This window comes from Sander lucioperca, chromosome 4 (assembly GCF_008315115.2).
Source record: "Sander lucioperca isolate FBNREF2018 chromosome 4, SLUC_FBN_1.2, whole genome shotgun sequence".
Taxonomy (NCBI): Eukaryota; Metazoa; Chordata; class Actinopteri; order Perciformes; family Percidae; genus Sander; species Sander lucioperca.
In genome coordinates, this window is record NC_050176.1 from 27,895,113 (window position 1) to 27,922,100 (window position 26,988).

Here is a 26,988-nt window from a genome sequence, read left to right on the forward strand (position 1 = left end):
AATCGATTGACAGCCCTAACTTCGAATGCACCACGAGGCTGTAAATTACCAGTTTCATTGAACGCACCGTCTGTGTTTTTCCGACTTCGGCAGCTGCAGATTGTTACACCCCCGGTGTTGAATCCTCTACAGTGAAATACAGACAAACTTTACACCGTTTAGCGTTAGCTGTCAGCATTTTAAACCGTTTTTAATCCAGCTACTAGCTAGCGGTAGGCCAATGTTAGCTGCTGTTGAGTATAGTGTTAACTAGCTAGCGGTAGGCTAACGTTAGCTGCTGTCGAGTATAGTGTTAACTAGCGTCACCTGCAACGGTGTTTGTGTTGCCTGTATCGTCTGTTTCAGAGCATCAGAAAGAAGTGCAGACATATCAGTGGCACCAGATTTTGGTGCCCAACCCTATTCAGGAAGAAGATTTTTACAAGTAAATGTTCCAGTTAATGATCCAGGCAGCACATTCTCGTCTCCCTCCTTCATTTTACAGTCGAATGGTGGCTAGAACGGCTCCGGGTCAAACGTCAATATGAAATGGATTAATCTGCGTTATTTTTTTTAACGCGTTATTTTTTCTCAGATTAATTAATCGAAATTAACGCGTTATTTTGACAGCCCTACATTAAATCCTTATCCTTATGGGAAAGTGTAAAGCACTTTGTTATGTGGATTTTGTAAATAACTATTAATATGATTATTTTTATAATGATTTTATTTGGCAATGCAGTAGTTTCCGAACAAGCTCTTTTTATTAAAAGATTATTTACTGTTATTAGAACTGTATTCTCCTTAACTCCGAAGTATCACATTTTCCCAGGAAGCATCTGTATTTTTCCATAGTGGTCACAACTCAGCTTTTGAATAAAATGTGTTTCTTGTTGGACTTTATATTTAAGGTCTATTCTGTAAATGCAATGTGGTGAAGCTTAAAGTCTGAGTCAATGGCTTCATTTGAAATTACACATGCACGTTATCCCGAATTAGTTGACTTTACTAGAAATTTGCTTAGAAACCCATTGCCTTAAACCATCTAAGATTTAACACAAGGTGAAACTTAACAGGTTAAGTTGTATTAACACAGAGCGGTAAGTTGATGCAGTAGACAAATCAAGTTTACATTAGTAGTTATTACTAAAAGTTATTAGTAAACATAAATTATTTTTTCTAAAATAAGCATGTTAAGTTAAAGCTATAGTGCGTAACTTTTTAATATTACAGTAATGATTGTCCGTTACATTCAAACCATTGCCAAATGAGTTGATACAAAGCTAATTAAGACTATCAGCTCCACAAAACTCTTCCTGTATTTCTCAGTATCCGGCAACTTTTGTATGCAAAAAATCAAGAGAATATAATCATCTCTTCTGAAGAGTCCATCATGTTTTTTTAATCCTTCATGTCCTCCTTGGCTACAAGCAACTGCGTGGCGGAGGGGTGGGGGTGGATGTGGTGCGTGATCACGGAAAGCTTGTGTCATGTGGACACGCCGACAGTTTTGTTGTCATTACTTAGAATTCCTCATGGGGGCGACAGAAACTACACACTATAGCTTTAAACATGCAAAGAAACATAAATAACAAATTTAAAACATTAGGCTAGTTATCATTACTAAGACATACTGTGTCTATACAGATATTTTTTTTATATTCATGACAGCATATTTTTTGGGAACAATGTATTCAATTAATTTGTTCCATATAACAGAAAGACAATAATACATCATAAACATTGCACTTGTCAATGTATAGTATTACATAGAGAGCTTCACTCAAGAGACAGCTTTATTGATTCCCTCTTTGTGTCTATGCTATTGAATATTGCCACGGCCCAGACTCCATCAGTGTGTGTGTGTGTGTGTGTGTGTGTGTGTGTGTGTGTGTGTGTGTGTGTGTGTGTGTCCCGGGTCTCAGTCATGGTACAACAATAAATGTAGATAAACATGAACACTAAATCAACCATACAAAACTAAAACCCTCGATAACATAAATGCTCACCACCCAAAAAAATAACAGAATTATTAAAACACACTTTAACTAGGACTGAAACCATTCAGAACATATTTCTTTCCCATGAGCCTTTGCATCGCTTCAGCGCAGAACAGTTCAAATGACCGCGCCCCTCCCATACAGAAACTTAACATCCTTAGTTATCTCTGCTTAATATGATCAATATGATCTGTGCACTGCACACTTACACTGATTATTACAAACAAATAATGTGATTTAGTAATGAATATGTTTTTTTATCAAAACATGAGAGAATAAGTAGTGACCACTAAAAAGTTTAATTCCTGCTTCCTGCTTCTTACAGTGCAGACGCTTTGCTACTTGCTCCTGCCTTTGCTTGCATATTTCTGCTGATAATCTTACTTTTCCTCTGAGAGAAAACTATGAGCAGCGGCTCTTGGATACTTATAAATCACTGGACTATACATTTTTTGTAGACATAGTAGGCTTTTGCCATATTTCAACATTTTTCTGCGTGAGCGTGGCCTACCAATAGCTCAAGCCTGTCCTAAAGTGATTGTAGCTAAAGCTAATTAGCAGCAAGATGCCTCCCTTCTCCATGGAGGACTACTACAAACTCCTTCAGAAGATTGTTATTCTGGAAACCAAACTTCAACGGTTAGAAGTAAACCTGGAAGTGAACGGATCATGTGGGAATGACACCACTTTACCATTGACCCAAAACAATGGACAGAAGCATGCCAACACACGGCTAACTAGCACCAGCAAGACTACGGACAAACAGGAGGGCTGTGGAATAAGTAACAAATCAACAAGTGGTAGTCCTCCCTGGAACTCTTTTGGTGCAAAGCCTAAGAGTAAATCCTTTTCCTGGAAAGGACGACTAACGGGCAGGGCACAGCGCCCTGAGATTTGTGATATGAACGGCTGGCCTGCATTACCATCCAGGCAGAGCGCCTCTTCTACCCCTGTACTCAGTAGGACACAGCCGTGGACAGCTGCAAAAGGGAGAATTAGCAACAAAATGCCTCCCCAACAACTGAGTGTGCAACTGGATAACAGATTTGCTCCTCTGCTGCAGGACCCTGGACATGACCTGGATTGCGTCTCATCGTCACACAGCAGGGTAAGGACTGAGAGCAATTCAAAAAGTAAAAAGCTACAGGGAAAGCTAATGACTGGGCACCAAACTCTGATTGTGGGTGACTCTGCTGTAAAAGACATAAAAAGCAGTAAAAACACCAAAATTCTCTGTTTTCCCAAAAGACATGGTGTCTGACTTAGCCCAAAGAATCCCGGATATCATGGCAGCACACCCAACTGTGAAAAACATTATACTGCATATAGGGTCACATGATGTTGTAAAGCAACAGTCTGAAATGCTGAATCGTGACTTTATGAATCTGCTGAACACTGTTAGCTCCCTAAACGCGAAGGTGTTTATCAGTGGCCCTATACCGCCAGTCAGAAGAGGAGCTGAGAGATTCAGCAGACTGTTGGCACTGAACAAATGGCTTTCAACTGCATGTACCGTCCACTATCTGCGGTTCATTGACAATTTTAACATTTTTTGGGACCGCAGACATCTTTTTAAAGCAGATGGACTTTTCCTTAACAAGCAAGGAGTAAAGCTGTTCACCTCTAGCCTACATTACTTTCTGCACCACACATCTGCTCCCTCGGCCAAGGACACAGGACAAGATAAATCAACACAAACAAAACAAGAGGAAGACACAACAAAGTGCGGCAGTGATCCACCACAGCCCCCACCTGAGCAAAGATTTGACCATGGAGGACCTCAGAGCGGAGACGAGAAATCTCAACCCCCTTCACCCGTCCAACACTCCTCAAACCCCCTTACCAACACCGACGCCTTTGAGGATCCATCGCTCTCCCCATTCACCCTTTCCCCTGTTTCCCCCTGCCACATGTTGGGGTTTACTGACCGGATGGAGCAGCTGGTAGATGCTGGAACCAAGTTTACCCCACTACTATCTCCCATCACTCGCCCGCAGCATCAACCACTGAAAGTAAAACTCCAGGCACCTCTGTCCCCTCAAGGACGGCAGCTAACTCCTTCTCAACAGACTGATAAGTATGCTTGTGTACAGAATGAAACAAGCTTTAACTGATATGTGCTGGGCCCAGGCTGCATGCCTAGTGGCACTCATGACTCTTTCCAGGACAAGCCTGGGCCCTGTGTATTCAATTCGTCAATCTATGTTGTGATAGGTAATAGAAAAAGAATGGGGAATCCGCTAAGTAAGAAAAAGAAGCACTTAACTGCCAACTTAGCAAATTTAGCATCCATTCCTCGTCAGCCACAGCCTGTCCCAAAAAACGAGACAGATAACTATTTTAACACACTAACACTAGCCTTACTAAACGTCAGGTCTTTGGCGGGTAAATCATTTTTCAATGATTTTATTATTAAACACAATCTTGATTTTATGTTTTTAACTGAAACCTGGTTAGACCATAATAACAGTGATGCTGTTCTTATAGAGTCAGCTCCCCCTAACTTCAGTTTTATGAGTGAGAATAGAGCGAATAAGAAAGGAGGTGGAGTCGCCATTTTGTTTAACGACTCGTTCCAATGTACTCAAATAGCTTATGGAAACTTTGCTTCTTTTGAATATGTGGCTCTTCAATTAAGGTCCCCCTCTCGACCTTTATTTCTAATTATCTACAGGCCACCTAAATACTGTGCATCCTTCTTTGACGACTTTAGTGGACTGCTGTCTTTAATCTGTATTAACTTTGACTGTGTAGTTATTGCTGGTGATTTCAACATTCATGTTGACAACCCCCAGGATAGAGGGACCAAAGAACTGTGTTATATTTTTGAAAACTATGGACTGATTCAGCATGTGACGGAGCCCACACACAACAAAGGGCACACTCTGGACTTGATTATCTCGAAGGGTTTGAACATTTCCAAGGTTGTGGTGACTGATGCTGCTCTCTCTGATCATTCCTGTGTTTTCTTTAATGGCACTATCTCTGTGCAAAAAAGTGTCCAAACAAAGTTAATAAGAAAACGGTATATCACTGACAACACCAGTGAAACATTCATTCAGCTTTTCTCGTCCACACCCACCCTCACTGGGTTCTCAGTCACTGAGCTTGTAGACAATTTCAATTGTAAAATTACAAATGTTATTGATACCATTGCTCCCATTAAGGTAAAAACTGTCTCTGATAAGAAAAGATCTCCATGGAGAAATGCCATACTGGTAAGAACAGAAAAAAGAGAGTGTCGAAAAGCAGAACGCAGGTGGCGAAAAACTAATCTCCAGGTCCACTACAACACCTATAAAGAGAGACTTCGCATTTATAATTTGGAACTGAGGAATGCAAGGCGGTCCTTCTTCTCGGACATTATTGCCAAAAACAATAATAATTCACGTGCTTTGTTTGCTACTGTCGATAGGTTAACAAACCCTCCAGTACCAGTAGCATCGGAACTTTTATCCACAAAGGCCTGCAATGATTTTGCCACCTTCTTCAATGACAAAATTCAGAAAATTAGACAGTCAGTGCTTCCATATCGAGTACAGGGTATGTGTTGTCACAGTGTCCAGGCAAAACAGATTCCAATATGACCCAATTTCATATGATTAACCGTAAAAACCTGGAGGACATTATACAACATCTGAAAACCTCCTCATGCTGCCTTGATATTCTACCAACGGGCCTTTTCAAAAATGTTGCAAATTGTTTGGCTCCAGATCTTCTACAGATTGTAAACACGTCTCTTCTCTCAGGTATCTTCCCACAGGCCCTGAAAACTGCAGTCATTAAGCCACTCTTAAAAAAGAACAATCTAGACACGTCACTAATGAGCAACTATAGGCCGATATCAAACCTTCCATTTTTAAGTAAAATCATTGAAAAAATGGTTTCTCAACAACTGAACCTTTTCTTGTCACTAAACAACAGTTTGGCTGCCTTCCAGTCGGGTTTTCGACCACACCACAGCACTGAGACAGCTCTTGTTAAAGTCTTTAATGACATCCACTTAAACACAGATAGTGGCAAAATTTCAGTCTTGGTACTACTTGATCTCAGTGCTGCATTTGATACGGTCGACCATGACATATTACTAGACCGATTGGAAAACTGGGTTGGCATTTCTGGCTCAGTACTAAAGTGGTTTGAGTCTTATTTAAAGAATAGGGACTACTTTGTGTCTATAGGGAATTATACATCTGAGCATACAAATATGACGTGCGGAGTTCCCCAAGGCTCAGTTCTGGGGCCTCTCCTGTTTAACATCTACATGCTTCCACTGGCTCAAATTATGGAAAACAACAAAATAAGTTACCATAGTTATGCGGATGACACACAACTTTATATAACCTTATCTCCAGGGGACTATAGTCCAATACAACAACTGACTAAGTGCATTGAACAAATTAACGACTGGATGTGCCAGAACTTTCTTAAATTAAATGAAGAAAAAACTGAGGTGGTTGTTTTTGGAGCAAAAGAAGAACGATTAAAAGTCAGCACTCAGCTTCAAACGATAATGTTAAAAACAACAGACAAAGCCAGAAATCTTGGTGTAGTCATGGACTCAGACCTGAATTTTAACAGCCACATTAAGACAATTACAAAGTCAGCCTATTACCACCTTAAAAATATATCAAGGGTTAAAGGACTTATGTCTCAGCAGGACTTGGAAAAACTTATCCATGCTTTTATCTTCAGTAGACTAGACTACTGTAACGGAGTCTTTACAGGTCTCCCTAAAAAATCAATCAGACAGCTGCAGCTGATTCAGAACGCTACTGCTCGAGTCCTCACTAAGACCAAGAAAGTGGATCACATCACGCCAGTACTGAAGTCTCTACACTGGCTTCCAGTGCCTCAAAGAATTGATTTCAAAATACTTTTGTTGGTTTATAAATCACTAAACGGTTTAGGGCCTAAATACATTTCTGATCTGCTAGTACAGTATGACCCACCCAGACCTCTCAGGTCGTCTGGGACAGGTCTGTTTGTTGTCCCCAGAGTCAGAACTAAACAGGGGGAAGCAGCGTTTAGTTTCTATGCTCCACATATCTGGAACAAACTCCCAGAAAACTGCAGGTCTGCCGCAACTCTCAGTTCTTTTAAATCAAGGCTGAAGACCTATCTATTTGATGTTGCCTTTTCTTTAAATAACTGTTCATTTGTTATATTACAAGTGACATTCTCTTGCAGAAACGGGCATATACCTGATTAATTCTCTGACACAGCATGGCAAGGGAATAACAGAAGAGTCAGACGTCGGGCTGATCAAGAGTTAGAAGAAGAAAACTAACTAAAATTAGGCAGAAGGCCTAAATACAAATAGACTAACATACTCCAAGGGGGTCCCTGTCTATTTAGAGACAGACTGCAGAAGGAAATAAGATAGTTTAAGAAAAAGTTATTGACTACTGAAAGGTTTTGTCTGCAGGGCTGTACCGGGTTTTTACAAGGTTTGCCGAAAAAAGAACCGAGCCTTGTGGTGACGATCACATTGTAAGAAAAAAGTATACTAGCTTCTGTTATTATGAGTAATGAAAGCTCAAAGCTGTGCGAAGCATCTGGGCCCATTGTGGGTGAGATGGTTGGAAAAATATGGACCTGACTGCTTGAGATGTTTGTCATATTGGTAAAAATGGATTTATGATTACAAGTGACATTCTCTTGCAGAAACGGGCATATATCTGATTAATTCTCTGACACAGCATGGCAAGGGAATAACAGAAGAGTCAGACGTCGGGCTGATCAAGAGTTAGAAGAAGAAAACTAACTAAAATTAGGCAGAAGGCCTAAATACAAATAGACTAACATACTCCAAGGGGGTCCCTGTCTATTTAGAGACAGACTGCAGAAGGAAATAAGATAGTTTAGGAAAAAGTTCTTGACTACTGAAAGGTTTTTGTCTGCAGGGCTGTACCGGGTTTTTACAAGGTTTGCCGAAAAAAGAACCGAGCCTTGTGGTGACGATCACATTGTAAGGAAAAAGTATACTAGCTTCTGTTCTGTTAATATGAGTAATGAAAGCTCAAAGCCATGCGAAGCATCTGGGCCCATTGTGGGTGAGATGGTTGTAAAAATATGGACCGGACTGCTTGAGATGTTTGTCATATTGGTAAAAATGGAACACTAAGTACAAACAAAGACTGAAGTTGCATTGTTGACACTGTATAACAATCTATATAAGCATATAAAGAGAAATTCCTATTTTATCTGCTTTTATATATTTAACTGTTTTAATTGCTCTTTAATGTTTCATTTCTTATACTGCACTGTAACTTTTATCCTTGTATTTTATCTGTTTTAAATTTTTTATTTTTAAAAAATTTTTTAATCTGTTTTCATGTAAAGCACTTTGAATTGCCTTGTTGCTGAAATGTGCTATACAAATAAAGCTGCCTTGCCTTGCCTTACAACTAAATCTGGGTTTACAGTGCAGGATGACCACTGCTCCACCCAGGCTAATCTTATAAGGGGCTGGAAGCATCAATGAGTCCAACTATCATTTTGGATTAATTGGAAATTACAAAATATGACTTTTAAACATAGTTTTTCATTGAGGTTAATGAAGACTTTAGTCAGCCAGTTTTTTTGTCTGCTCTGCAATGCAATGCAAAGTGTACTCCCTGATCATAATTTTGATGGCCCCAATTTTACTTCACTGAAAGCCTCATGCCTTCCCTTAACTTTAAATAGCTAAATACATTATGTTTTTTTAAGCCTGTCATTGTCAGTCATTTGCAATACATGTCAAATTTAATTTTCATGACCTAAACAGAAAACCCTAAAAAGTTTATATTCCTTTCACATCTTTAAACTGTTCAGCCTGTTTGGTTGATGTGACATTATCCCTCTACAACAAAATTCCATTAGGTGATAATAACACCATTATAAACACCACACACACACACACACAGGCTCATTTTTATGCATGGAGCTGCTGTCATAACATCAACATTATCTTGATTAAATAAATGCATGCTCCAAGTGTTTGTACATGATGGTGTATTAGTGTGTGTTATGCAAAGGTTCCACTAAAAAAAAACCTAATCAAAATGAATTCCTTATTCTCTCTCTCTCTCTCTCTCTCTGTAATGCTTTCTCCTAAAGGAAGTGGAGGTTTGTATGATAGCTTAATAGTCTTGTATTTGTCATGTATTCTTTTACTGTAGATGTCATTTGACTAATATTTTTATGATTTTGCTTATTGGTTAACCCTGTTTCAGGAGCCTGGAACATGGACTCCATCCAAGCCCTTCGATCAAGGTGGGTGTGAAGAAGAGAGCCTTTAGTGCTTGTGCTGTGGCTTTGTGAAGACAAACAGAACTCATAACTCTTCCGCAGCTAAACAAATCTTTAAATTTGGTATTTCATTAATAGAAAGTGTTAAGTTAAAATCTTTAATCTGCATATGGATGTGTATCTGAAATCTACTTAAATGTTACTGTAACACCACCCATTGGCAAAATGTCATCAAATGTTGAAAATGCAGGATTGCTCAAAGGCAATATGTGCATGACATCTACATTTTGTTTGCAATTGCACTACTACTCAAAAGGTATAGCAGTTCATGTCAAAGTCATAGGTCATGCTGGCAAGAATTTGGCAGCCAATTACAGGAACACAATATGGCATATCAAAACTCAAAAGAATGGCATTTACAGGCTTACCCAAAAATGTAACGTAAAGACTAAATGAAATAGAAGAAATGTATGTATGTGTAAATGTATAGATGAAAATGTATTTTGCCCCAAAAAAATGTATGCATGTAATGATCCTGTGCTAATAGATTCACCTCAATCAAAAGAACTCTAGAAACAAATTGGTTCAGGAGTAGGTCGTCTCTTCTCTCCAAAAAACAAATCACTTGTTCCTTGGTGCATGCCCTAACTTTCTAAAAGCAGTAGTTTGGTAGTTTTTGAAATATTCTCCTAACTAACAGACTGGCAAACAATTGGGAGCAAAAACATAACCTTGGTGTAACTAAAATGATAGCACAGTGCATCATTACAGAAGCATTAGATTGACCTTCCTTAAACCAACTTTACTTTTACTATTGGTGTATGTGTTATTTCCAAATTCTTTTCATTACATTAGCCAGTTTATGTATGTAGCTAATACCTACTGTAAAACAAAATAATAATAATAAAAAACAGGATGATTTCCTATTCTTTGATTATCTAATTTCTCATTGTATTACAGACAGTGATAAGCTCATACACACATCCAGGCACACATGAACACATTCACTTTCACTTATCACTGTATCCTCAAACACACTCACACACATACATCCACACACACACACACACACACACATACACAGACATGTCAGAGAAACAATAGAATTAGATGCTGCGTTGGAGGATGGAGGCAGGATAATCTGCCAAAGCTGCTCAGGGATTACAGTAAGGTTCTTTAGAGCAGAGGTCATTCACAAACTGTTCTGAGATCAGCTGATGGCCTTAGATCCTGTGCCATAGGTGCCACGCTGAAGGCTGCCAAGCGGTCAGAGACAGCTAGCTTGTCTTTACCAACAAAGATCACACCCTCAGCCTGAGACTCAGATCTAAAATCAGCTCTCAAAGCCACAAATGGCCTTCAGCTGTGAGATCTGATACCAGATCAGTTTGAGGATCTCAGCAAAAGCACACATTAGACTGACACTCAGTGTGGGCTGATGTAAGGTCAGTAAGTAGCCTCTATTACCAGTTCCATCTGTTTTTAGCCATAAGGATACTACTTAATGGTATTATGGCTTTCAGCTCAGCATGAGAGAGACATTGCTAGTAAGTGAAGAGACAGTGGCTAGAATTAACACACACACACACACACAGAGAGAGAGAGAGATCTCTTACACCTATCTACAAAGCTAGGATCTGTAAAAATGAAAAGGAAGTACATGGTTAAACTAGAATTCACTAATCCATAAAATGTAACCTAGGAATATGTTCTCTTTATGATCATGGACTTAGTCTTTTCTAGGAAGCTCTTTAAAAGACAGGCTGTGTTTTTGGCTACACACATACAACACACATATACACACTGAAAAGAGTCATAGTGTACCTCTTGTGTTTTTTTTAGGCCTTGATCCAGCCAAAGACCCCTGTCTTAAGATCAAATGCAGTCGCCACAAGGTGTGTGTGGCTGAGGATTCTAAGACTGCCACTTGTGTCAGCCAGAGGAGAGTTAGGTAAGAACAAACAGCACACACACACACACACACACACACACACACACACACACTTGCATTCAGATGTTTCCTTGCCAGAAATAAAACATGAATGACAGTGGATTATGAGTAAATCAAATCTCTTTATTACTTCCCAACTCTTTTCTTCCCCCTCATTTTCCTTCTGCTTACTTATGATTAATAATAATAATAATAATAATAAAAATTATACATTTTATTTTAGGGCCTCTTCAGGACACCCAAGGTCGCCTTAAAATGCGTTAAAAACAGTAATCATACAGGTAAAAACAGTGAAACATGAAATGACACAAGCACAGCCAATCACAAAACAAGAGATGCAGGGTGAGCAGACGTGTGTAGGAGGGGAGATAAAAAACTTTGTGGGGCTATAGGGAATCGGACAGAGATTGTGGGTATTAGAGTGTGTAGGCCAGTTTGAATAGGTGAGTTTTGATGTGGGATTTGAATGTTGTTATGGGGTCAGAATGTCGAATGTGTGGAGGCAGAGAGTTTCAGACCCTGGGAGCAGTGCAGCTGAAAGCCCTAGCACCCACGGTGCTTAGGAGTGAGTTGGGGATGGTCAGAAGACCAGCTGAGGATGAGCACAGGGAGTGGGAGTGGTGTACTCCCGGAGGAGGTCAGAGAGATAGGTGGGGGCTAGGTCGTGAAGAGCGATGTGGTCGGATGATTTGGTGCGGACTGCGGGTAATGATCCAGGCAGCCGAGTTCTGAATGATTTGGAGCTTGCTGAGGAGTTTGGAGGGAAGGCCAAAGAGAACAGTGTTACAGTAGTCAATCCTGGATGTGACTAATGCATTGACCAAGATTTCAGTGCTGGATTGAGTCAGGGATGGGCGGAGTCTGGAAATGTTGCAGAGGTGGCAGAAAGCAGTCCTGGTGAGGTGCAAAGGAAATGGTGTTTATCAATCCAGGGTGACACTTGACTCTTGACTTGGCTGGAGAAGGGTAAAGGGAAGCCATCATTCATGCAGCATGATAAGCAACAACACCAGAGGGGTGGCTGGTTTTCTATCTTTTCACTGGTCCACTGGTTGCCCGGCTCTCTTATGACTGTTGTGCGACATTACTGTTTAGTCCAATTAACCCAGCACTGGCACTGCCTTACAACGGACACAAAGTCCTGCCAAGTGATATGAATGGGCTTTGTGTGTGTGTGTGTGTGTGTGTGTGTGTGTGTGTGTGTCTGTCTGGGACACTGTAGACTGGACAGAGGACAGTAACACCATACTGACCTCATTTCCCATTCTTAGCAACAACACAATTACCACTGCCGAGTGCCAGCAAATCAGAAAATAATCACACATAAATCCTAATCCTTGTCTCATTTCTGAAATTAATGTAAGAGCAAGAAAATACATCATGGATACAAAATGTTTAGAAACCATTAGTTTTGGATAAAGCAGGGGAGATAAACAGTGCATGTGATGGAGACAATGTCAAATAATACATCATTTGAAATATTTTCATATTATGCATACAGTCAGATTTTTGGTGTGTGTGTGTGTGTGTGTGTGTGTGTGTGTGTGTGTGTGTGTGTGTGTGTGTGTGTAAAATAAGCCTTTTGAATTTCCTCTCTAGTTTTAAAGATGCCAGTTTGTACCAGAGTCCGGGGTCGAAGTGTAAACCCTGCCCTGTGGTCCACCCCTCTCCTGTTTGTGGAACTGACGGCCACTCCTACTCCACCAAGGTACCCGCACACACAGTCTCTCTCTCATAATAGAACATATTTTTTCATTTCCTTTTGATGAGACAAATCCTGATTTTACTTCCTCTTCTGTCACGTCCATCTGTCTATGTCTCTGTCGCTCCTGCTCAGTGTAAGTTAGACTACCAGGCATGCATCACAGGAAAGAAGATCGCTGTGAAGTGTTCTGGCATGTGTCCTTGCCCCTCTCAGCCTGAACAGAGCTCTGCAGAAAAGAAAGGTACACAGTTCTGCACACATGACTGCACACTGCAAGCTAGGATACTTTGCAGGATAAACAGTAGATTATCCTTAAAGCAGCCATATTATGCTCATTTTCAGGTTCATAATTGTATTTTAAGGTTGTACCAGAATAAGTTTACATGGTTTAATTTTCAAAAAACACCATATTTGTGTTGTACTGCAGTGCTCTCTCTCACTGCTGCAGATCCTCTTTTCAGCTGGTCTCTGTTTTAGCTACAGAGTGAGACCTCTTTTCTTCTTCTTCTTCTTCTTCTGTACTATCTTTGATTGCACTGCACATGCCCAGTAGCTCAGATGTAGATCATGTCAGCTAGCTAGCTCCATAGACAGTAAAAGAAAGGCTGTTTCTACAACTTCGGTCAGTTACAAGGCAGGATTAGCTGGGAGACTTCTAAATGAGGGCGCACATGTAAGTAGTTCTTTTGTAGATTATGGTGAACTTGTGTGTGTTGTAGTAGTGCTTTGCTATTGAGAACGAGGTAGCATGCTAGCGTTAGCATGCTAGCGTTAGCCATAGCGTTAGCATGCTAACGCTACGAGCTAATGGTTGCGGTTAGCCTGCTCGTTTCGGCTTGTGACGTCACAAGCCGTGCCGATTTTGAACAGCTCACCCAGAGACTGAAGGCAGGACACGTTCAGAAACCGTATCTCACTCTAAACAGCATGGATGGATTTTTTTCAAAGTTTGTATGTGTGTGGAAGCACCAGAGACACAAAATAACACCCCAAATCCCAGAAAAAGTGATTTTTTCATAATATGGGCACTTTAATTTGAAAGTCTTCCTCCTGACAAGCTACAGTAAAGAACTTCTGCCCTGATGAAGTGACACTTAATCCCTACATGTTTTAGGGCAGCTGTGCTATAGCCAGTGTTGTATTACTCAAGACCGGTCTTGGTCTCAAGACCACTTTTTGAAAGGTCTGGGTCTCGTCTCGGAATCGACCACATTTTGACTTGGTCTCAGATGAAGAGGACTCTGGATTTTATTTCAAGACCGGTCAAGACCATAGCAGGGATATCACTAAATTGCCTGGTATTGTATGTGTTAACATCATTACTGTGATTGGATGTAAAACTTCCTACTTCAAATGCAACCAATAACTAGTGTGAAATGTGTTGCTGTTAACCCATCCATCCATCCATCTTCGTCAGCTTATCCGGGGTCGGGTCGCGGGGGCAGCAGCTTCAGCAGGGGACCCCAAACTTCCCTTTCCCGAGCCACATTAACCAGCTCCGACTGGGGGATCCCGAGGCGTTCCCAGGCCAGGTTGGAGATACAATCCCTCCACCTAGTCCTGGGTCTTCCCCGAGGCCTCCTCCCAGCTGGACGTGCCTGGAACACCTCCCTAGGGAGGCGCCCAGGGGGCATCCTTACCAGATGCCCAAACCATCTCAACTCTACTTTGAGCTCCTCACTGATGACTGAGCTTCTCACCCTATCTCTAAAGGAGACACCAGCCACCCTCCTGAGGAAACCCATTTCAGCCGCTTGTACCCTGGATCTTGTTCTTTCGGTCATGACCCAGCCTTCATGACCATAGGTGAGGGTAGGAACGAAAATTGACTGGTAGATCGAAAGCTTTGCCTTCTGGCTCAGCTCTCTTTTCGTCACAACGGTGCGATAAACCAATCTCCCGTTCCATTGTCCCCTCACTCGCGAACAAGACCCCAAGGTACTTGAACTCCTTCACTTCGGTTTCCTGCTGAGAACCATGGCCTCAGATTTAGAGATGCTGATCCTCATCCCAGCCGCTTCACACTCAGCTGCGAACCGATCCAGTGAGTGCTGAAGGTCGCTGGCCGATGATGCCATCAGGACCACATCATCTGCAAAGCGATGAGATCCCCAGCCAACCGAACTGCAACCCCTCCCCACCCCGACTACGCCTCGATATCCTGTCCATAAATATTACAAACAAGATTGGTGACAAAGTGCAGCCCTGGCGGAGGCCAACCCTCACCTGAAACGAGTCCGACTTACTGCCGAGAACCCTGACACAGCTCTCGCTTTGGTCGTACTGAGATTGGATGGCCCTGAGAAGGGACCCCCTCGCCCCATACTCCCGCAGCACCTCCCACAGTATCTCCCGGGGGACCCAGTCATATGCCTTCTCCAGATCCACAAAACACATGTAGACCGGTTGGGCATACTCCCAGGCTCCCTCCAGGATCCTTGCGAGAGTAAAGAGCTGGTCCGTTGTTCCACGACCAGGACGGAATCTGCATTGTTCCTCTTGAAACCCGAGGTTCGACTATCGGCCGAACCCTCCCTTCCAGCACCTTGGAGTAGACCTTACCATGGAGGCTGAGAAGTGTGATACCCCTGTAATTGGCACACATCCTCTGGTCCCCCTTTTTGAACAGGGGAACCACCACCCCTGTCTGCCACTCCTTAGGTACTGTCCCAGACTTCCACGCAATGTTGAAGAGGCGTGTCAACCAAGACAACCCCTCCATACCCAGAGTTTTAAGCATTTCTGGACGGATCTCATCAATTCCTGGGGCTTTGCCACTGTGGAGTTGTTTGACTACCTGAGCGACCCACCAGGGAAATTGACGACAATCCCCCATCATCCTCTGACATAGAGGGCGTATTAGTTGGATTTAGGAGTTCCTCAAAGTGCTCCTTCCACCGCCCTATTACCTCCTCATTTGAGGTCAACAGCGTCCCATCCTTACTATACACAGCTTGGATGGTTCCCCGCTTCCCCCTCCTAAGGTGGCGAATGGTTTTCCAGAAGCACCTTGGTGCTGACCGAAAGTCCTTCTCCATGTCTTCTCCGAACTTCTCCCACACCCGCTGCTTTGCCTCTTTCACGGAAGAGGCTGCAGCTCTTCGGGCCCTTCGGTACCCTGCAACTGCCTCTGGAGTCCTCCGGGATAACATATCCCAGAAAGACTCCTTCAGTTGGACGGCTTCCCTGACCACCAGTGTCCACCACGGTGCTCGTGGGTTACTGCCCCTTGAGGCACCTAAGACCCTAAGACCACAGCTCCTCGCCGCAGCTTCAGCAATGGAAACTTTGAACATCGTCCACTCGGATTCAATGCCCCCAGCCTCCCCACAGGGATGCATGACAAGCTCCGCCGGAGGTGTGAGTTGAAAGTCTGTCGGACAGTTTTCCCCCCCACAACCCGCAGGCGTAGGGAGGCGACCCTCTTGTCCACCGGGGTGAACTCCAACGTAGCGGCGCTCAGCTGGGGGCTTGTGAGTAAGAGAATAAGCTCTGGCTGTCTGGGAGATGTCGTCGGTTATACCATTTTATTTATTATATTTTTTAAAAGAGTTTATTTGCAAAACAACATCTAAAAGAAAACACACAGCAGTGTGTAAATTCTGCAATGTAACGCTAACCGACACATCTGAGACCACCTACATTTTTTTATCTGCACTAAGTAAGGAAGCATAAAGAAAGGTAAGTGTAAGTGACACTAGCGAAACTAGCTAGCTAACATTATTAATCGGCCTCAGAATCAGAATCAGAATCAGAAAAAGCTTTATTGCCAAGTACGTTTACACACACAAGGAATTTGTCCTGGTGCTGTAGGTGCATGTCACATTAAAGCAACACGCACAGACACACCAAGTCGCCATATTCGGCGCCAAAACAACTCTCTCTTAACTCTCGCAGGGACAATACAGCATGACATGAGGAGAGGAGAGGGAAAAAAAAAAGCAACTCTCAGACTATCCTCATAAAGATAAGAACAGTGTGGGAACACAAACAGTACATTTGCACTGCTGAACACAACATAACATAACCTAACATAACATAAATGTACAGTTGCACATTTAGCGGCGAAGGCGTGGGACTGGGGAGAGGGTAGGTTCGGGGAGTTTGGCCTGCTGAGAAACGCACAGCCCGGCAGTCCCACTAGTGTCCCAGTCCGCAGAATGTTATAGCGAAAACACAGCACGTTGCCATGGTGACACCCTTGAACAGTCCAGAACCGATACGACAATCAGCAGGCAGTGGGGAAGACGGGGGAGGAACCAAGAGCGTCTCGCTTGCAGAGCCCCAACAGGGTGACTGTTTGTTCCAAGAAACGGCCTTGGCAAGGCCGTTCAGGATAAGGGAGCCAAAAGATTAAATTTGTTTTGTCTACACGAATGGCTGCTCTAATTTAGACATTCATTCTATTGTCCAACTGCACAACTGTTCAACTGGTCAATTTTTCTTTCCAAATCCATGACCTTCCTCATGATGGTATCCAAGCCGCGGGTCATTACCATGTTGTTTTCCATCACGCGATTAATAGTTCCAGTTTGCGAACTGATCGCTTTTTCGACAGCTTCAGTCAGGCCAGGCAGCTTCCTTGGGCTTTGGACAGCTACCAAAGTCTTTTCAATTTTTCGCTAAACCAGAGCGAAGCATCCTCCAATCAGCAACATTCCAGTTATCAGGGTTCCAAATAGGTAGATATCCTCAACGTCCTCCACGGAAAGAGCAGATAGACACACGACACGCCATTTCTCCCAGCCGTCCATCGTATACCCCGCAGCAAACGTTCCGTCAGGACATGCTGGCTCACCCGAACCAGTGCTCCTCCTCGAGAATACAGTGTCAATTGCGCTGAGAGACCAGTTAATCAATTCCATGATTTTTAGGTATTTGTAGAGCCTTGCAGGGAGAGTCTCTAAAAAATTGACAGCAGACAACACAAGACAAGATAGCAAGCAGGGTAGGCCTGGGAGGGAGAGGGAGAAAAAGCGACCGCCTTCGCTGAGAGCTGGAAAGAGAAGCCTCTGTACCAAAACTCTCCAAAAACGTCTTCATCTCTCACCCAAAGGGATTTAGCGAATATTAGCTATAAATATTAGCTAGTTGTGTATATACTGTATGTTTATGTTGTTTGGTCTGGTCTTAGTCTTGTCTCGGTCTCAACCCCTCAAAGTCTTGGTCTTGTCTCAGTCTCGATACACTCTGGTCTTGGTAATGACTTGGTCTCGGTTTAGGTGGTCTTGACTACAACACTGGCTATAGCTGACCCTGACTTCTCATCTCGATAAGGGAGTAGGGGGACAGTAAAGCATCACTTTATCATCAGTAATCACTATTCAATTCAATTCAATTCAATTTTATTTATAGTATCAAATCATAACAAGAGATATCTCGAGACACTTTACAGATAGAGTAGGTCTAGACCAAACTCTGTACTTTACGAAGCCCCAACTATTACAGTGGTTGCCTCAAGAGCAAGCATTAGCAGTAGCTATAGCGACAGTGGCAAGGAAAAACTCCCTTTTTTTGTTAGGAAGAAACCTCGGACAGACCCAGACTCTTGGTAGGCGGTGTCTGACGGCACCAGTTGGGGGAGTGGTGAATGGTGGCAATAATAGTCATAATAAAGATAGTGAAGCAGTGATCACAATGGTAGTCATAGTAGTTCATGTCATAGTAGGGCACAGCAGGGCGTTACGGGGTGTAGTGTGGCACAGCAGCCTGGGTGGACGCGGTTGGACGCGGCAGGACGCAGTCGGACACTGCGGGGAAACGCAGAGCGTAGCAGGGTGTAGTAAGTCCATAGCGTCAGCTGCACCCAGGACCCCGGTGTAGGTGCCACCCAATTCCAAGGCGATGTTCTGGGTGAAGAAGAAGCAAAGGGACTCCGGGGAGAAAACTCCCCAGAGCTAGGTTAGTAACAGGCATTTCTGGGACTAAGATGCACACAAAAGGAGACAAGTGAAAAGAGAGAAGAGGGAGCGGCTCATTGTGTCCTTGGAAGGAGCTTCCCACAGCAGTCTAGAGTTATAATAGCATAACTAAGAGAGGCAGGCTAAAGAGAGGGGCCCTGGACCGGGCTCGTACTCTCCCCTGCCGGAACGGGCTTGTACTTCCTGCCTCCCTCTACTCTACTCTACTATGCTGCAACTCCTCACTCCCTAACTATAAGCTTTATCAAAGATGATGGTTTTCAGTTTATTCTTAAATGTGGCGACGGTGTCAGCCCCCCGAACCCAAGTTGGGAGCTGGTTCCACAGGAGAGGAGCCTGGTAGCTGAAGGCTCTGGCTCCGATTCTACTTTTAGAGACTCTAGGAACCACAAGTAGCTCTGAGTTCTGGGAGCGCAGTGCTCTAGTGGGACAATAAGGTACTAAAAGCTCTTCTATGTATGATGGTGCTTGACCATTTAGTGCTTTGTAGGTCAGGAGAAGGATTTTAAATTCAATCCTGGATTTTACAGGAAGCCAATGCAGAGAAGCTAATACAGGAGAAATGTGATCTCTTTTGTTAGTTCTTGTCAGAACACGTGCTGCAGCATTCTGGATCAGCTGGAGGGTCTTGAGGGACTTATTTGAGCAGCCTGATAGTAAAGAATTACAGTAGTCCAGCCGGGAAGTTACGAATGCATGGACTAGTTTTTCAGCATCGTTTTGAGACAGGATGTTCCTGATTTTGGCAATGTTACGAAGATGGAAAAAGGCTGTTCTTGAGGTTTGTTTTAAGTGGGCGTTAAAGGATAGATCCTGGTCAAAAATGACTCCTAGATTTCTGACAGTAGTGCTGGAGGCCAGGGCAATACCATCTAGGGTAGCTATATATTTAGATAATGAAGTTCGGTGGTGCTTGGGTCCCAGCACAATAACTTCCGTTTTGTTTGAGTTCAACATCAGAAAATTGTGGGTCATCCAGGATTTTATATCTTTAATGCACGCTTGAAGTTTAGCTAACTGACCGCTTTCGTCTGGCTTGATTGACAGATATAATTGGGTGTCGTCTGCGTAACAGTGAAAGTTAATTGAGTGTTTCCTAATAATATTGCCTAGAGGAAGCATATATAAAGAGAATAGAATTGGTCCAAGCACTGAGCCTTGAGGAACGCCATGGCTAACTTTAGCGTATTTGGATGGTTTATCGTTAATATTAACAAATTGGGATCGCTCAGAAAAATAGGACTTAAACCAGCTTAGTGCGATTCCTTTAATGCCAACTAAATGTTCCAGTCTCTGTAAGAGGATGGTATGGTCAATAGTGTCGAATGCAGCACTAAGATCTAATAAGACAAGTACGGAGACAAGTCCTTTGTCAGCAGCAGTTAGAAGGTCGTTAGTGATTTTCACCAGTGCCGTCTCTGTGCTATGATGCATTCTAAATCCTGACTGAAAGTCTTCAAATAGACTATTTCTATGCAGAAAGTCACACAATTGATTAGCGACTACCTTCTCAAGGATTTTGGAGAGAAACGGGAGGTTAGATATAGGTCTATAGTTGGCTAAGACCTCAGGGTCGAGGGTGGGTTTTTTCAGAATAGGTTTTATCACAGCTACTTTAAAAGACTGCGGTACGTGACCCGTTAATAAGGACATATTGATCGTATCTAGTAATGTGGTGTTGACCACGGGTAGTGCTTCTTTAAGTAGCTTCGTTGGAATGGGGTCTAAGAGACAGGTAGTTGGCTTAGCTGAAGAGACCCTTAACATTAATTGTTGGAGGTCTAAAGGATAAAAGCCGTCTAAATAAGTATCAGGTCTTATCGTTCTCTCTAGCCCTCCTGCGCCCAATGGTGAGTCGTTGGAAGCTGTGGGCAGAAGGTGATGAATTTTTTCTCTAATTGTTATAATTTTATCATTAAAAAAGGTCATGAAGTCATCACTGCTCAGAGCTATAGGAATAGATGGTTCAATAGAGCTGTGACTATCTGTCAGCCTGGCTACAGTGCTGAAAAGAAACCTTGGGTTGTTCTTATTTTCTTCTATTAGTGTTGACACTAGTGTTATTGTTCCTCAGTGTGCAGTGAGTCGGATCTGAAGGAGGTGGTGAGTCGTCTGAGAGACTGGTTTAGAGTGCTGCATGAGAATGGCAACCACAAGAGAGTCAAGATCCAGAAGCCAGAGAAAAACAGTAAGTCACGTGGCATTAGCAAAGTAGAAAATACAACAGTACTTCATGCAGTATCACAGTCATTGTTCCACTGGCTGCATCTACCCTCTCTCAGTTTATAACCTTTTTCCCGGCAGAGTTTGAGGTCGGGGCATCACCTATTTGTAAGGACCCTCTGGGCTGGATGTTCTCCCGACTGGACACAAATTTCAATGTCCAGCTGGACCAATCGGAGATCCAGAGCCTCTACCTTGACAGGAACGAGCCGTGCTCTGACGCGTTCTTCAAATCCTGCGATACACACACCGACAATGTTATAAGCAGCTCTGAGTGGTGCACATGCTTCCAGAGGTACACAGGTACGATATCGCCATGCACACACATGCAAATACAAACACCTAAAATGCATTCACACCTGGATATGCTTGCAAACACAGATGTGATTCAGCTTCAGTCTCTGTATCTTGTGATGTAAGACATTGAAAGCGAAGTTTTGATTTCATACGACAATTTGGTCTCATTTTCATAGTTTTCTTACATAATAAGAAACGTCACATGAACAGACACTCATACAGGCTTTAAATAAAACCTCAAGTTAGCCAAACCTTATTAAGAGAGAGGCCAAGTGGTTTGGCTTAACTGTTGGTTTGTTTACAGCTTCTCTGATTGTCTGATCACTCGTATGCATTGCCCTTCATACTTCATGTAGCGATTTTTCGATGTTTCCCAATCTAAGCAGTTATTTTGGTGAGCACCTTGTTATGATAATCAATAGAAATGATGGCCAAAACTCTAAAAACAGTTGTAATACAACACTGCTTTCCTTAACTTTCTAAACTCACTTCTATAGACATAGAAATAACAGACACCTTCCATTCAGTCAGAATCGATGTATAATACAATGAAATGCAACACAATACAATACAATTCATTGCATTTGAATGCCATTGTATGAGACAAAGGATGAAAATTTGTTTTTTTTTGGTCATAAAGAAACAGTATTTACAGATAAGTCATTTGTAAAAGCAAAGACAACAAGACAACAAACAGCACGACGAAAGCAAAAAGTACACAAAGGAAGCAGAGTGCACTCAAACAGAAGCATTCCCAGAAAAGCAGACTGCTGCAGTTTGTTACCAGCATCCCTTTGTGTCTCATTTTCAGATTCCCCTTGTAAAGCAGAGCTGTCCAGTGTCAACAAAAAGCAAGCAGGGAAGAAACTGCTTGGTAAGACAATTAAACACACACAAAAGCACAATTACACACACACAAACAGTGTGTTACCATATTTCATTGTGTGTGTCTGTGTGTTTTGGCTTGTATGTACACTGCAGGTCAGTACCTGCCATCCTGTGATGAGGAAGGTTACTACAGGTCCCACCAGTGTCACAGCAGCAGCGGCCAGTGCTGGTGTGTGGATCGCTATGGCAACGAGGTGGCCAGCTCACGCACCCGTGGCCCTGCAAACTGTGGTAGGCAAAACAGTTAGGAGAATAGTGTCATGTTTCCATGTAAGAGGACAAAGAGATACAGCGTGATTTGCAGTTAAGGCATCATGAAGGAGATAATTCATAGATGTGTGTCAACACACAATTTTCTTTTTTGTATTGCGTAAAAAATCTGTCACTTACCATAATGTATTTGTAACATAACACTTTTATAGAAATTGATTGACAGTTTGTGAGATGGGCTTATTTGCTTGCTTGCCAAGAGTTAGATGACAAGATTGCTACCATTGTCGTATCTGTCCGTTCAATTAGATTTTTTTCAAGTTAAGTATGTAGTTTATCTCAGCATAAAGACTGGAAACAGAAAGCCTGGCTCTCTGCAAAGGTAACAAAATCCTCCTACCAACACCGCTAAAGCTTACTTACTGACAAATGTCTTGTTTGCTTAAATGTGTGCAAAAATAAATGACTATTTGTGCAGACTGTTCTCATGAAGTGGCGCATGTATGACACGCCGATTGGTATGCCGTTATTGGCGTGTTATGACGACGCACACTCGCTTTTCAGCGTGTTTATCAACGCCGTTTGACCTCCATTGACTTACATTACCTTGCGTTTGCGTGTGAATTGACACAGTAGCGAGTAGTATGAAAGGGCGAAAACCGCGTCCCACGTGTGATGTTTCCTTACCACGTTTTTCTTTTCCTAAACCTAACCTAGTTCTTCTTTTCCTAAATCCCAACCATTTTTTCTTTTCCCCCGCGTGTGACATTAAAACCAACCGTAGTCTCGCGATAACACGTAGCCTCGCGATAACACGCCACATGGCGTGTATGTTTACGCTGTGATACAGCGTATTTGAGTGATACGGCAGTCTGCTGTATCACAGCGTAAACATACACACGGATAGCTCAAAATGCGTACAGATAACACGCCACTTGGCTTTAGGAAAGTGGCGTGTATGTTTACGTGAAGTCACGATATCACGTTGATTTGTGGTTTTATGGGGTTTATGTGTTATAATATTTATTGGCCGGGTAACTTCCTTGAGCCTTGTCCTCACTGTGAGGTTGCCAGGCTAGGTAGCTTTATGCTAAGCTAACCTTAATAGCTCATATAGAACATGCATACATGAAAGCGGTGTCAATCTTCTTATATAACTACTAACTGTTTCCCAAAACTTCTCCTTTAATTGTAAGATTTGGCTTATTCCCCGTTTCTACTGTAGGCGTGATATTGGAGTCTTCTGGAGACCTCGGCAGCGGAGACTCGCTGTTCACTGCTGACGATGAAGATTCCTTTGTGCTCAACGACCAGGCTGGGATGGACGATGAGGACGACGAAGATGAGGATGATGACGATTTCAACGACGAATATCTGTCGTAATTTCAAAAAAGAAAAGAAAAAAAGAGAAAACTGTTTGTTTGGTCAAACTGCACGTTTCTAGGTGACTCCCCAGGCAGATACTTAATCGTACTAACAGCCTATGGACTACTCTCTGTGTATTGTTTGTTCATAAGTTTTAAAAAACACACAAAAAAAAATATATTTCTGGCAAATGTTTATGATTTCTCTTCCTCTTTAAGTATAAAATATGTTTGGTTAATGGCACTTGTTCACTTGTGTGTCAGCCAACCAGAGAACATGACAAGGACTAATCGACAACCAATCCCATGCTTTGGATTTGGTCACGTGTGCAAAGACCTCTCCCTTCATTGGACAGTCCATGTCTTCTAGTGTGTCCTGTCCTTATGCAGCACTCTGATGCCTGAGTGTGTTGATGCCTAAGGCGCAACGTTAAAGAGATTTATCCCCTCTTCATTCCTTCATCCTCTTCCTCCCCTCCACACCCCCTATCCCTCACCATTTTACTCCTTATCAAATGTTCCTGTGTATAGGTGGGATGTTGATGATGTAGATAAGAGAATATTGCACTCTTTAGGTTTCTTTTGATCTTGATTTGTAACTGTGACTGTAACTGTGTGAAAAAACAAGATAAGAGTTAGACATGCTTCATTAGGAGAATTAAGGCAAAAAACAACAGTGCGAGTTGGATAACAATCAGAACCGACATGCTTGCTGTTTTCACAGAGACACAAATCAAGTCAAATCATCTCAAAGGCTCAGCAACAGGGAAAGACAAATTACTGCTTGGCTGGTGGTGTTAGGGGGAAAATATTATTATCTATTTTTCTAATCCATTGTCGGACGAATACAGAAGATGAAACAGATTTGTCGTAGCATGTCTAATACTGTGTGATGTTGTTTCAGTCTGTAGAACCAGAGGCTAAAACCTTTGTGGAACTCAAAGCATAATGTTGCTTGAGGGGGAAAAATTCCCTCAAGCGTGTACAGATGAAACTGCACTTGCATAGTTATAAACTGTTTAAGCCACAAGTCTGTCTGATAATAAAAAAACAAAAAAAGTTTACTGACCTTTAATATATGTCAGTGAGCTCAAAGAAAAGCTCATCACAGCTCAGAAGTGGAGTTGATGTTTTAACTGTTCAGATATGAGTCATAACGTGATTTGAGCACACAGTACAACAACAACAACAACAACAGAATAACTCTCTTCTTGCACAGTAATAAAACCACAGAACCATGCAGACCTGTTGAAAATGTCTGGCAGGTGTGCCTTTTACCGGTGAGGACAGACAGTGTTGATAGTGTGAGAAGCATGCATTACTGGACTGACTTTAGCTTGTCATTACACTGCATAAGAGTGGCATTACTGACAAAGCTTGGCTACTATTTGGGTTTTGGTATGGCTTGTGTTTTGGGTCTCTCTTACGATGGTGTTACATAGGCCATATTTCAGATCTTTGATTTGTTACATAGGATAGCTAGAATGTAGAGAAGCACAGATATACTTAGCAGTTAAGGCATACAAACACTTAGATTCTGCTGGATTTGAAAATGTTTTATATATTAATACACTGGCTAGAGGAAGCTTTGGTTTAGAAAGCTTTATTAGAAAAAAGATGATCATCTTACAGTGTTTTGCTTTTACTTTGTTTCAAAAGCTTGATTTTTACCTGATCTGCTCTAACTACTTATAGTGAATATCTGTCAGGGTTGAAAACTGAAACTGATCCTAGATTTGTGTAGTATTGACAAGTCCTGTGACTGTTTATGCAGACCTGAGATTAGCTGAGCTCCTATGTAAATCCTAATTTTCAATTATTAATCTGCATTTCGGGCTTCATTTTAAATCAAGCATCTGTTGAAATTCCATGTTAAGACCTGAAAAGTGCCATCGAACCGTCCAGTAGTGTTTTTTGTTTTGTTTTTTTTGCTCCCTTCATTCCTTTTAACTTGGAAGTCCAATTCACTTGAAGAACTGGAAAACATGTCAGTCTTAAAGTGTGCTATTTCATGAGTGTGATGACATGCAAATCATTTTGATGACCTCAGACACTGTAGCCAATCTCAACCAATCACACACTGTCACCACAGCTTTGATAGTGTTTAAAGGTAAGGATACAGATGCATTTTTTTACAGTGTATGTATGATTTGCTGAAATAAAAGCTATATTGACCAATGTTTGCCTGACTGCGTAGTATTGCGTGCTGGAGGACGGACCTAGATGCATGCAGCTTGTGTTTCCGAAAGTTTCTGTTCCACGTTTATTATTTCGGTTCTTCATTTACGCGCTTATATTTAGGAAAAGACAGACAAGCTGCTGGGTTTCTGTGCTATAAAAGTTGAGGAGGATATTTAATTTTATTTAGTTTGTGGGAACTGAGAAGTACCACAAGTCCATCCACACCCTTTTAGGGCATACAGCTGTTGTTTAGAGCTGTAATGAGTTCTTAAGATGAATTGACACAACACCTGCCATAAGTGCTGACAGTCAGGCGTGACAAACTCTGCTTGTTTGTAGGCAATGAAGTCTGTGTGCAGGGACATTACTGCATTATGTAGGAAAAGAACAGGTGAATATTTTATGAGCCACCGCCCCACCCGCATGCATGCATACACACAGCACATACAAGCACACGGACAGTAAACACATGTAGCGCAAAACACATACCCTAAATGAGCAAGTATATTACAGGAAAAATAACCATTCATTGAGCTGGAAAAGTTGGATTCCCTTTTCTTGCTGTAAGAAGTATCTTCTTTTTTTTACACAGCCCGGGTAAGCAAGCCGCAGAAACTCACACAAAGCGTTAGGCATTTAGTTGCGATTGTTAAGGTTAGGGTAAGGGGCTAGGGAATGCATTATGTCAATGACGTGTCCCCACAAAGACCGTGAAACACACTACGTGTGTGTGTGTGTGTGTGTGTGTGTGTGTGTGTGTGTGTGTGTGTGTGTGTGTGTGTGTGTGTGTGTGTGTTGGCAACCCATCTCCAGATGGGAAGTCACTGGGTAAATATAAAATGTTCCTTTTCACACACTTTTCCTCTGCCTGTCTGTGCTGACCATAGAAATGTGTAGAGATACCATCTCTGTGGCTAATTTCCACACATTGGAGCCTTTTGTTGGAGGCCGTCCAACAATAAAAAGTGATCTGCCAGTGTATGGGGAGACAGCATGACTGAGCGCTGATGGGAAATGGCTGAAAGTGCAGGAA

The 26,988-nt window shown here is 42.3% G+C and overlaps 1 protein-coding gene across 1 annotated transcript; it reads left to right on the forward strand.

Moving 5' to 3' along the window:
• Positions 1-9,166: 9,166 nt before the first annotated feature.
• On the forward strand, positions 9,167-25,953 carry spock3 (SPARC (osteonectin), cwcv and kazal like domains proteoglycan 3; the record flags this gene model as incomplete). Its single annotated transcript, XM_031302749.2, has 9 exons — positions 9,167-9,239; positions 11,058-11,166; positions 12,766-12,874; positions 13,004-13,112; positions 20,867-20,980; positions 21,097-21,318; positions 22,124-22,186; positions 22,294-22,431; positions 23,636-25,953. Coding segments are annotated over 9 exons (1,095 nt in total), but the record flags the coding sequence as incomplete, so codon positions are not given.
• Positions 25,954-26,988: the final 1,035 nt, after the last annotated feature.